This window comes from Oryzias melastigma, linkage group LG15 (genome assembly GCF_002922805.2).
Source record: "Oryzias melastigma strain HK-1 linkage group LG15, ASM292280v2, whole genome shotgun sequence".
NCBI lineage: Eukaryota > Metazoa > Chordata > Actinopteri > Beloniformes > Adrianichthyidae > Oryzias > Oryzias melastigma.
The window spans coordinates 6,135,330-6,148,452 of record NC_050526.1 but is presented as its reverse complement, the minus strand read 5'-3'; the positions used below and the strand labels follow the sequence as shown (position 1 = coordinate 6,148,452).

Sequence of the window (13,123 nt, the reverse complement as noted above, 5' to 3'; positions counted from 1 at the left end):
ATTTAAACATGCACAACTTAAAATTAAAAGCCGCTTTTACACACAAATCTGATGTGAGACTAAGTTTTGTGTGTAAGTGATGCGTTTAAATGCTGCTAGAATGCAGCCGCTTTACTTTAACTTATAAATATTATCTGATAAAAACTTTTCCCACTTTCTTAAGCAGATATTCCCTGATAAATAGTCTGAATATAAAACACGTAACACTGAAGTTTCTCTATTCTCATAGCTTCCTCCCTGTGCAGCACCGCTCCTCTACCAACGCCTTTGGCACACTCGGTCTAAGGAAGGGCGGTGTTGTCGTTAGGCAGCAATGACTTCTAGAAAATTAGAAAAAAAGAGTATTTTAAAGACTAATTTGTAGACTTTTTATATTAATTATCGGAGTATATCTGTTTAAAAACGTGGGGATAAAGTCACGTTTTCACCAAATATTATTCAAGTTCAAAGGGGCTGAAAAGAAAACTCTGATGACCTAGCAGCATTTAAACGCATCACGTGCACAAAACTTGGAGACATGAGAAGCCGTTCCTTGTTTTACATCCACTTGCTCCGAATGACGTGAGGAAGAGGAAGTTAACCCCCCTTAACATGAGGTTAAAGGAGCAAACCGAGAATCAAAGAAAATCTGCTGCTAAGCTTTGAAGACACAACTTAAGCTTTGGTTTGACACAGTTGAGAATGTGGGATGAATCCTCCTTCATATCCTGGATTTTGGCAGCAAAACCAAAGTCTCGTATTTCTCTCTTAAGAAACAGATTTTCTGCTTTAACAGGAAGATCAGCCTTCAGATCTGGGAGAATCTTAGCTTTTAAATCAGGATCTCTAAAGACAGAAATCAAAACCCAAATAATTCCCCTTTTTTGAGTAGAGGTGTGATAAATGTTTAATTAAAATGTTCTTGTTTATTTTGGTCAAATTGGCTCAATATTTCTTGGTTGGTCCACTGTAAATATAAGAATTTGATTCACATTTTGTTTTTGTTTCGTTTCTTTTTGCAAATTTCTAATTTATTTATTTATTTTTGTTACTTTTTCAATCGAATTTTGGGATTGTCATAGACAAAACCGTCCACAAGAGGGCAGTGCGGCGACACAACAGGGCTGGTTGTCCAATCTGGGGAAATTCATAAGTGTTCCTGCTTAGCTTTTTGGATTTGACAGACAACAGAGACTGATCTTACTTCCTGAAAAGGTTTATATTAGACAGCAGTGGATGCAGTTTATTTTTCCAGACAAAGACTTGAGTAGTTCTGTTGTGGAGCTTTATTGAAGACAGCCTTCAAAATAAGAGCTCCCAAAAATGTTCTTATCAAATCAAGGATTGTTTTGACTACATTTACATTTTTATTATTCCCTTTTTAGTGTCGAAGGACAAAAATATGTATTTTTATTAAACAGATTTTGGAATTTTTATTGTAACTTGTATAAAATGAGACTGACACCTTTGTAGTCTTTGCCTGCAAAAACACAAAACAATTTATTAACAGCAGATCCGAGGACGAATGACCCCTAAATTTACATTTTTCTACTGTTACAAGTTCTTTCCACTAGAGGGAGCTGCAAACAAGGAAATCAGAACTGAAACGAGGACACATGCTTCAAAAAAAGTGATTTCAGACATGAGGAAAGAAAGAAAAAGTAGCGTATATTTTTTTTATTTCTGTCTGCTCTTTGCATCACAGTAAGATTCGCAAACTCAGGATTAAATCCACAAACCTTCATGGTCACAACTTCAACTATTGCATAAATACAAAGCGACGTATAGGTGAGGCCTCAAACGTGAAGGAAACACCAAACAATACATTACAGGATGCAACGACGAGGAAAACGAAAAAATGCAAACGCTCACAGCAAAACAGTAAAAAAGGAAAAATTAAATAAAAGGTGAACAACCTTTTTTTTCTTTTGTCAGCTTTGGTTTTATGTTGAAATCTCTCATTCAAGAACATGGTTGACGACAAATCTTTACAGAGGATGTGAAGTAACATGCAGCGTGATGGAGAATGAAGACAAAAACAAGACGGTGATCCCAAATAATCACCTCTGACGACGATTATTGTGTCAAAAACTGCATTTTGTCCTCGTCCCGCCAAAATAAAAGCACCAGATTTTAGGCATCCAGATGAGGTACTAAATCCCATGCAACAATATAGGCAAACGTCCCAAAGATAATCATGATTGGTTCAATCCTCAAAGCATGAGTCGCTTCTGTGCAATGTGTCCAGATTTGAGAGAATTAATAACAAAACCACAAAGAAGAAAAATGTACAGAACACTAGAATTAGCTCAAATCGGTTTCCAAACAATAAATATATAGAATAAATTCACACACACACACTTCTCAATCAACCCCAATAAGTAACCAAAACAAAAAAAAAAAAATGAATGTTAGTGTGCTAAATAAACATTAATGAATGTAGCTTTGACTTGTGAAGGGCAAAAATCTCCCTTTTATAGAGCTTAATATACGTTCTAAATGTATGCAGTTATATAGAAATGTTGTAATAAATGTGCAGTGCTCGGTAGTTAGGAATACAGTTGTATATTATTACACAATCTGGTTTTCCGAAGGTGTTTATTGGCTTCGTCCCTGCCTGTTCAAACAAAAAGAACAACAAAAAACCTCCAAAGAGATGATTTGGAGGTGTGCTTTAGTCAGTGTCCCACTGAGCAGGTATATAAAGAAGTGTTGATTTGAATCAATGCTGGTATATTCTTAAACTCTTTCAGAACCACATGCGTTTGTGATGATCTTCCCGTCCGGATGAATCGGGTTCGCTTGCATTCGTAAACCGTATTTCTCTTCAGGATGTTTGACGTAGTGCTGATGTAAAGGAGAAAGGAGTTTGTGGTTCTGTTCCCTGCTGGAGGTGTTCACAGTTTGTCCGTGTCAGAAAAAGAAAAATCTCAGTGAGATGGAGGCGTGTTCCTCCTTCCATCCTTTAAGCTGCTTCACTCGTCGTCGTCGTCTTCCTCCTCCTCGCCGTCGGACAGAGAGGCGCAGGGGCGGATCTGCCGGTAGCCGTCCAGCCACTTCTCCACCATCTGCGTGACCAGCGGGTGGTTGCGGCGGCGGGAGCTCTTCTGAAGGGCCACTAGGACTCCGCCCTCCGTCACGCAGCAGTCCAGCCACTCCCGCAGGAGCTTCTCCTGCTGCTCCTCGTTACCCATCTGAAAAGAGGAGGAGGAGACCGTCAAACTCCGCCCCCTTTTAACGAGTTTACAAATTCGGGGTCTTACTTCCTGCGCGGTGAGGAAGTGGATGTGAAGCAGCTTCCTCTCGCTGTCGACAAGCGGCAGGAATGTGACGGTGATGTCATCGTCCGTGTTGAGGTTGGCGCCCGCGCCGCGATTGTCAAAGCCGTCGTTCTCCATAGCAACCAGCGCTGAAAAGTGACCCCGGGTGTAGCCCAGAGCGATGGGGCTCTTCCAGCAGAAACTCTGCTCCCACAGAAGAGGAAGGTACACGCCTGCAGAGGACGATGGCGGGACAATCTTAAGACAATAACATTATAAACACTCTTTAAAGTCCCAATCAATGACATTTTACATAGTTTCTCACCACCTCATTCAATGGATCTTTATTTTAATGACCATTTACATGGTGGATTCTCCCTGAAGGGCTATTTGAACAATAAGGATGGAGCGCTGGGCTGGTTCTGAACCTCATTGAGATGTTCTGGGGTGGAAAACCATTTGGTTGAAGCTCATAACGAGAATGGCAAAAGTGACAAACAAATAGTCAAATTTATATTCAACCTTTGGTCAGTACTGTACTGTATTTTCCTTCATCATCAGAAAAATTCCACTAGAACAGAGTATAGACTGGAGTCCAAGACCGGGTTCTGGTGTATTCCAACTGAAAATGTGTTCAGAATCATCAGGGAAACAAACTCTAAGAGAACCAAATGTCTGAAAAACCCCTTAAAAACATGATTTTGATCGGAGTGGGTCTTTAAAGGAAACGCCCTCCTCCTCCTCCTCCTTTCACTCCTTTCACTCCTTTAACTTAAACTGTGGTTCCCTCCGTCTTTAAGGCCCTCAGAGTGTCCTGCTCAGCATCACTCATCACTCAAATGAACTCCAGACGCTTCTGTTGTTTCCTGCTGGAGGTGGACCCCCGTTCTCCACAGCTGCTTCCCGTTTCACAGCCTCTCCACAACGATCTCACACATAAAACAGTCGAGTTTTGATCCCAACGTGCCGCTCACCTTGAAAGCGAGTGTACCCCAGTGTTTCTCCACGGAAACTTTTATAATACTTCACTCCGTAGACGATTATAGGCCTTCGAAGTATGTGTGCAAGGACAAAAATGTGGGTCTGCTCCAAGCTGGACCCGGGCTGCAGAATAAAAGAAAAAACACAATACAGTCGGATAAAACTGTAATAACAGACTGAGAGAGACCACAGCTTTGGAAAATACAAAGATTCCTGACAGATGCCAAGTTCAACCAGCATTATGTAACTGCAAAGGCATGAAAAACACCAGATCGCCGCGCCGCCACGCCCCAAAAATAATAACAAGCCGAATGCTTAGTGGGATCCTGATGACAGACAGGATGCACTTTCAGCAAATTGCCCTCTTACATAATGGATGCATCGTTAGCGTAGCAGATTTTCTGCAAGGAGCTCATGCGTTTCACGACGCCGTCATCCACATGTACCTGGCTGGCGAGGGACAGGATGAACGCCCAGTCTTTCTGCCACTGCTCCTCTCGGAGGGAGAAGTGCAAGCCGAAGCTCTGGGAGTACCAGGACTCCCACTCCTTCCAGCGAGTGTAGAACCTGCAGACACACAACCAGTCAGCCATTTTCTCCTCCTCTGTTGTGGTTAAGGTTGGGCTCCGTACATCTAAACAGTCATTTTCTGTTCACACGAATCCCACAGGACGGATCATTTCTATCCAAATCCTAATCAGAGAAGTGGTTTTTATTTGTGCGTCTTTGTTGTGGAGACAGAATGAAGTGAAAAGCAGCAGCATTAGAAAAGCTGGTTTGAATTTGAAGGTTGGTGGAGTCCGTTGTGTTCCAGCATGTGGAAATCTAAACCCTCAACTGCACAGACAGACACTGGGAGAGCACCTCCTGCTCTGCCCTTTCAAAATAAGACACATGTGCTTACGCTTGATTGCAGAACAAAGGAACTAGAGTGATTCTAAATCACAGTGAAATGGTCAAAATCCTATCTTATTGCCTTAAATATGTTTGCTTTGGTTTAACACGGTCACCATTCTGGGTCAGAGTTTGTTTCTGCAGAAGATCCAAACTTAAAAAAGTATTTTTAATGCAACAAAAGGTTAGAACAAACGTGCATTTTTTTAAAACTATTTTTTTATTTTATCTCCTAAACTGCAGCACTGAACTGGGAGCTAAAAACAGCTGCCCTTCATTTTCAGTTAAATTGTTATGATTTAAGTAATCACTTAATTGCTAGAAAACATGTTTGCAATTTGAGATTGGCTTAAAAAAACCCACTTAGAGAAAAATAGTTTTTAACTCGTTCTTTTTGCATTTTTCTGATGATATTTAAAGGTCAAAATGTGAATTTCTGAGTATTTCTTTGTTCAAATCGATGTGATTCAGTCAAAACAACAGCAGTTGGACAAAGAGCGTATTTGAAAATAAGATATACGGGATGCTAGAGTCTCTGAGCTCTCAGCAGCAGGGAGGGGACGGGGGCGGGGTTTCTCCGTGCCAATGGTCCCGCCCACAGCTCAGGGGTGAATCTCTAATGAACTTCTGCCACTCTGCAGAAACTATGGCCAGTGGAAATATTTTTACAATCGATCAAAGAATGACTGGGTGGAATGAAAACGTTCTTTTTTATTATTTTAACATGTCATTTATCTCACAGTAGAGGACCTCTACAAAAGAATTTACAGTTAAAACTGCGTATTTGTTAATTAAAATCGTGTTGATCAGAAAACTGGATGCTTAATAAAGCTCAGACTAAAGACGCAGCTACTGAAATGGGCGTGTCCAAGTCTCCTCTCCCCTGTGTGTTGTAGCGAATTGCAATTCTGGCTCAAACTGGATTGATTTAATATTACTCGTTAATATTTTAGCGCCGCTCATTTTATCTTGAGGCTAGAAGCTTGGGGGTCAGCGTGCAAACAGAGCTCAGAGCGATGGGGAGAGGGGGCGGGTTACTCTGTGTCAATAGTCCCGCCCACAACCCAGAATTGTATATTTAATGAACTACAATCGCTGTGCATAAAATATGTCTTAAAAAACTACAAAGAGAACCTGAGGTAAAAGAGCCAAATGTGGCTCCTTTATCCTCCATCGTTCAGGTTTTGTAGCTTTAGTTAGATTGTTTTACTAATAAACGTTTAGATTTTTTTGCAGTTAAAGTAAAACTGAAAACTGGATTCTACAATGTTTTCATATTTATAGTACAAGGAGAAAAAAGTGTATCATATTCACCATGTTTGATTTGACTTTCTGATGTTTTTAGCTCCAGTAGTTTGCAGGAGGATCTTATTCAACACAGGGTGTATTTTATTTTGAAAGGAACTTGTATGTCCAGCTGTATGAAATTATAATATGATTATAGTTCAATTATTTAAATGTTTAAAAACTACATGGAAAAAAATGAATGGGGCAAAAACAGAAATAAAGTGATTTTTTGGGGAACTTTGTGGCTCTTACTTTTGGTCCTTATTCAAAAGTAAGTTGGAGTTAAAGTTGCATAATCTGAATTAAAAGGGAACAATTTTACAGTAGAAAACAAATATGGTTGAGCTTTGTTGAACATATACACTTTGTTTGACTTAAAATAAAACCTAAGACAGTATAAACAGTCTCCTTTTTACCATTTTTGTCATTGATTCGTCTAAACGTTTGGTTTCTGAATTCAACACGTCAAAGGCTGCATGTTCAAACCGTCTCACCAGTGGGAGCAGTCGTGTAAACTGTCATGGAGGGTCTTTCGCAGCACCGAGTCCTTGTCGTAGATGCCCCACGTCGCCTGCAGCACCGAGTCGAGGAGGCAGTCCCCCGCTGTGCGGTTCCAGAGAGCGTACAGCCGACTGTCCAACCTCGTTCCGAGCTCCAGGGACCAGTTGATGATGGGAGACTCTTCTTCAAGCTCTGAACGAGGAAACGGGACAAGCTGAGTTCTGGATTTCTGCTAAACGTCTGAAAGTGTGCCGTCAAGTTTATAATTAGCAGATGTGAATAATAGAACAGGAGCGGAAATGTGTCGTAGAGAAGGAAAACAAAAGAATGTTACAGTCGATTTTAAGGTGTAATTCTGGTAAAATAGTTTTAAGTATTTATGATTTTTATTTACATTTTTGCTGTCGTTCTGTATTTTTTCGTCAAAGTTGAATCATGATAAAGGTAGTAGGCTTAAATAAGCTTCCATCTTCTTTTTAAACTCTTTGTTTAGATTGACTATTAATTTTTTTATTAATACGATTAAAATAAATAAATTGAAACCCTTTCCAAAAATCCAATTTTTTACTGTTCACATATCCAACAGGGTTGAGCTAATAAATAAAAGATAAATATTTACTTAGAAAACCAATTGTGATTAATCAAATCCTTGAATTAATAGTGATTTAGTGGATTTTTATAAAGAAAATGGGTTTTCTGTTTGCTTATAATACAAGTATTCAACATGTTTTTTATGTAAATGTAATTAGAAATGATTAGACAACATTTCATCACTAGCTGATTTCATAATAATAATAATAAAGGATTTCACCTTTTTGGACGTCCCTGTCCAGCACCTCATCAAACAGCTTTTCCTGAACTGCTGGAGGCAGATCTTCAATATCTGAGAACAGAATTGAAAGAAAAGAATAAAAATTAATCTGAAAAATATTTTAAAATGTCATATTTCTGCAACACCTTAAGAGTCAAAAGAGCCTTTCAGCCTCTGCGTATTTCCCTGTTTCTCCAACAGTCAGAGCTTTCAGTGAGTTCTCACTAACACAGTAGCTTATTCTTGAGCCTAAATAATGACCGCATTGACTTTGTGGAGCTGGCCAAAATGAGTTTCTATTGTGGCAGGAAAGCAGGGCCAGCTCTGCTGCTCAACATCGAACATAAAAACATTGTAGCTGGAAAAACAACAACAACTGTGTCACACAATGTTAAAAACGCCTGGTTGGCCGGCTGGTATATTCAGCATAAAGAAACAATGCAAATTATCCACACAACAAAAGTAAACAATAACACACAAGTTAAAGGGGGAAGCCTTCCTTTAGCTATAGGTTGCTAAAAGCTCCCTTTGTGAAGGCAGGCTGACATAACGCAGTTTGTACTGATGAAACGGCGTGGTGCTGACCGGCGGGCAGGGTGAAGGTGACCAGGTCCGTGAGGAAATAGCAAGTGAAGTCTCCTTTGCGCTGGTGAAGAGAGGCCGCCACCTCACGGCGGATTTGCTCGGTCAGCTCGGGACACACCATGGCTGGGATGCATTTGGCCGCCTGCTGGGACACCTGCGAAGAGGATGATGGAAAAAGGGAAAGCAAAATGTGACGTCACCAAACCAAAAGAGAAATGAGAAAAAAAGGAAAAGGTTTTAGAACAACAGAACTAAGTAAAGAGCTTTACAAAACAAGACTTAAATTCTCAACAAGAGCTGCCGCGATGAATAGACTAATCGACTATTAAAATAGTCGATGGCTAATTTAATAGTCAATAAGTCGTTAATAGAGATATAATTAGGGGTTTGGCAAATATTTCAGCTACATGCTAGCTATTTTGGCTAACTTGCTTTTTTTGTTTTGTTTTTTCCTTATTAGGCTATTTGGGAGATGAGGAAATATTTCAGCTGCATGCTAGCTATTTTGGCTAACTTGTTTTTTTTGTTTTGTTTTTTCCTTTTTAGGCTATTTGGGAGATGAGGAAATATTTCAGCTGCATGCTAGCTACTTTGGCTAATTTCTGATTTTTTTGGTTTTTTTCAGGCTAATTTGGAGTTTAGCTAATGTCTCAGCTACATGCTAGCTATTTTGGCTAACTTGGGATTTTTGGTTTTTTAGGCTAATTTGGAGTTTAGCTAATATTTCAGCTGCATGCTAGCTGTTTTGGCTAATTTCGAATTTTTTTTTCAGGCTAATTTGGAATTTAACCAATAATTCAGCTGCATGCTAGCTATTTTGGCTAACTTTTGTTTTTTTGTTCTTTTTAGGCCATTTTGGAAATTAGCAAATATTTCAGCTGCATGCTAGCTTTTTTGGCTAACTTGGGCTTTTTTTATCGCCAATTTGGCTTTTGTCCAATATATCAGCTTCAGGGTTTTAAGCCATCAACTTCAGCTTCTTCATCTATCAGCACTAGCATCTTTAAGCGGCCAAATTCAGCTTACAGCATTCACACTAGCATTAGCGCAGGTAATGCTATGTATCTAGTTTTTAGTTTAAAGCTAATGATGGTTAAGATGTGTGCTTTACATCCATTTTGCTCATGACCCGATTAGTCGACTAATCGGATAAAATAATCAGTGATTAGCCGACTATTAAAATAATCATTTGTGGCTGCACTATTCTCAACCAACTGATGCTTCACAAAAAATGCATCAGCTGCAACTGAATCATTTCTATTTCTGGAACTAATTACTGAAAACAAAAACATTTACATGCCAACGGAAAGCCAAGGAGCTTAATGAGGAATTATAATAACTGTAGGAGATCGAAGTGGCACCTTTTATTTTTGGACACTGACCTCTGTGAGCAACACCGCCAGCATGTCCTGTCTTTGGAAGCGGATTGCTAAGTGAACCAAAGTGAAGCCGTCATCAAACGCTGAGGGACGATTTAACAGTCGCACCTCATCGGACGTCAGCTGCCTCGCTATGTCACCTCCAGATGACTTGTAAGCTTCGACGGCTCCCAGGTCTCCTTCTACCACACCTTTGGACGGAGATGGGAGAGTCAGATTCTTTCATGAGCCACATAAAAACAACTTTTAGCTTAGACTGTAGCTGTTTTTAAAACCAGACTCATAGATGTATTTTTGCTAGCTGCACTTCGTGCAGGAAAGAGTTATCGTGACCGAACAGAATGAACAGAAGAAACTAAAGAAAAAACCTTTTGCTGGGGACAATGTGCTCTCCTAAACTATGACAAGCTAGAGATCAGAATGTGCTTTATCTCGGCGGCAGCTGCAACGTTTGAGATTTATCTAACTTTGAAGTTGAGCAGAAGAAACAATGGGCCGTACACTAATCTATCAGCTGCTCTCCCCCTTAAATCTGAGCATAAAGGGGAAAAAAAAAAGGTGTGGTAGGTGAAGAAGATGCATGTGTTTGCTCTTTTTTTCTGTTCTAACTATAGCACAAATATTACAGCAAGGCACAAACAATCTGTGTCAACTTTAGCACACATGTATCCTACCTAAAAAAATCCTATTTGACTAAAGTAGTAGGATAATAAATAGCATTAACGGTTAAAAACAGGTAATGTTCTACAACTTTCACCAGAACTGAATCATTTAGAGGTTTTCTGTTAAAAAAAAAGAAAAAAAACGGTGATGTGTGTGTGAGAACTTTGGAGTTGATCCCTCCTGACTCCAAGCAGCAGCACACTGTGATTAAAAACTGCTTTAAATGGGAATGGGTTATTGTGTAAACAGCTCAGCCAAAAATGTACATTTCAATCAATCAAAAGTGAGATACGAGACTTAAAAGCTCCATCAGAATTACTGGGAAATCTCTAAAACATCAAGGCTGAAATGACTCCCAGCAAACAAAAATACTCCTCGTTTCGAGCACAGCCAGTAAATACTCGTCCCCTCATGCATCTGACAGCATCAAACACAGTTGATCTTTTGTTCTCACGTCAAAGGACCGCACACAATGCTCAGCTGCATGATCCATGCGCGAGGGAGCTGGAGAGACATGGAGTGGGTGGAAGGACTGGCTGTGCCATGTGGAGCTGGCTGGTACTGAGAGGCGAGGAGAGAAACTACACGCCAGCAGTGTGAGGGTGGGAGACGGCGAGCTCTTTAAAACAAAATGCTTGGCTGGTGTGGGTGTGCCCTCAGAATCACAGTTAGTGTTGCAGTCACAATCCCAAAGATGCATGAAAACAAACCGACGAGGAAACAGACTAAATCATCAGTTTCCTCCTTTTCAATAGGTTTTAAAAAATGAACATCCATTTAAGGGAGCTGAATGAAAAAACTTTGTTCCCACTTTAGTCGATTTGTGGAGACTTTGTGAATTAAAATCTTAGCTAGCCTGAGCTTATGCTGGACATCCTGCTGTTATCAACTCTAAACACTGATTTCCTCCTAAAAGGCTGGCAAGATCAAAGTACGAATACCTCAAAGGGACCATGGCAAAGAAACAATGTTAATAGGTGCTTTAATAGTCTAAACATTCTCTGCTGCTTTCCTATCTTAAATAAATCAGCTTTAGAAGAACAAACAAATCACATTGAAACATGTCTCTTAAATGTGAGGGCTTTCACCATTTCAGGCAGATGATCAAGCTGCCAGTTATTTCAAACCATATGAATATTTAAGCTGTTATATTTACAATTTAAAAAAAAATATTTATTTTGGCTAGCTATAAAACTTATCTTTATTATGTCAACAGTTAAAATAAGGATCCATAAATCTTCTGAAACGTCCTCACAAGTTGATTATAAGATGAAATAAACAAATTAAAAGTATGCTTCTTTTAAGAGCAATGATGGAGTTTCAAAACCATTAGGGAGTTTATTTATTTATTTACAGTTTATTTACTGTGTCCATTGCAAAACATTATATATGTAGTGGTGGATTTTTAGATGCATCGATTATGTAACATAAAAAATTCTGAAACATTTCTTGAATTTAAAAAAATCTATAATTGAAAAAAGCAATTTTCACTTTGTGTTTGTACACAAACATGGCTGACCAACCAGTGTTTCATTAGAGCTGGTCTAATAATGAAACGTAACATTGTCTTATTTAAGGTCGTTTAGTTCAGGGAAAAGTTTCCCTTTTGAACAAAATATTTTCATGTTGGAATTTTTATGTTAATCAAGAACTGATCTTGTCTTTACTTAAAAATGTACTTTGGTGGAGAAAAAGTAAGTAATATTGGTCAAGTGTTGTAGTTAAGAGAAACATTTGTTAAAAAAAAATGCAGATCTGGGATGCCTTGATAATTTTTTCATAACTGAATTGTTGCGTCTTAAATCTTAATCGAAATGTCTCAAGATTTCCACCTCTGCAAATAACCCTTTTAGTTTTGTTTTCTTGTATTTGTTAAACACCAACTTCAATCGTCTTTTGATCTATCGTAAAAGCAATTACAGTGTTGTTTTATTTATGACATTAGCTAAAACCCAAAATAAAAAAAATAAAAAAAAAAACGTTCTGATTAGAAATTTGCCACTGTTGGCAGGGCACAACCCCACCCCCACTTTCCATCACCCGTGCGTTTACAGTCTTTCCTGCGAGCTTGAAGTCTCTCTCACAACCCCAGCCTGACATTCCCAGTGCAACATTGAAGCTATCCAGCTGTACAGTTTTGAGCCAGATGCCAGCTTGAACGAGGAAAACAAAAACGTACAAGTGGATGTATCGGAATGGAGCGGAGCAGGGAGCTTGTGGTCTTCTGATTGTAGCTTCAAAGTAACAACTTTCGAACAGAATTGTTTTTGTCTGCTCCTGATTTACAACAAATTAAGCAAAAATGCAGTTTTAACTTAATTTTCTTTAAATTTGTCCACCATCAGAAAAATCCCACAAGCTCACGGTAAAAACACCATTTTCATTGGATTGGATCTTTAGCAGTGACACATACAAAAATGAGCCTTCTTGGGTCGCTTCAGCTCAAATTCTGTAAGCTCCATGCGCAGTTTACACCTGAATCAAAACAACAAAACAGCAGACAGATGATGATCTGCAAATTAGCTTGATATTAAATAAAATCTTTAAAGTATTTTTACAATTTAAAAAGGCAAGTACTCTAAATCATACAATCAGCTGCTGAGGATTTCACCGTGGACTGGACCGGGCCGAGCGTGTGAACGACAAAGTGACACTATATTTGAACGGAACTTTATTGATAACAACAACATAAATTAACACCAGTGGAACATCAAACTGTAGTAACATCTTCTGCCAATTTAATGTTATAAATATTACGCAAACAGGCTCAGTGTGTGGGAGTC

At 39.1% G+C, this 13,123-nt stretch overlaps 1 protein-coding gene across 1 annotated transcript in view; it reads right to left on the bottom strand.

Moving 5' to 3' along the window:
* Positions 1-1,641: 1,641 nt before the first annotated feature.
* zranb1b (zinc finger, RAN-binding domain containing 1b) overlaps positions 1,642-13,123 on the bottom strand; it is a 17,410-nt gene continuing 5,928 nt past the window's right edge. Inside the window, exons 3-10 of the mRNA XM_024296591.2 lie at positions 9,681-9,868; positions 8,299-8,452; positions 7,714-7,785; positions 6,896-7,094; positions 4,667-4,787; positions 4,214-4,343; positions 3,243-3,472; positions 1,642-3,173 (exon numbers count right to left, since the gene is read on the bottom strand). Coding sequence (XP_024152359.1) covers positions 2,955-3,173; positions 3,243-3,472; positions 4,214-4,343; positions 4,667-4,787; positions 6,896-7,094; positions 7,714-7,785; positions 8,299-8,452; positions 9,681-9,868 — 1,313 coding nt within the window. The 3' untranslated portion in view covers positions 1,642-2,954. The remainder of the gene's footprint in view (positions 3,174-3,242; positions 3,473-4,213; positions 4,344-4,666; positions 4,788-6,895; positions 7,095-7,713; positions 7,786-8,298; positions 8,453-9,680; positions 9,869-13,123) is intronic.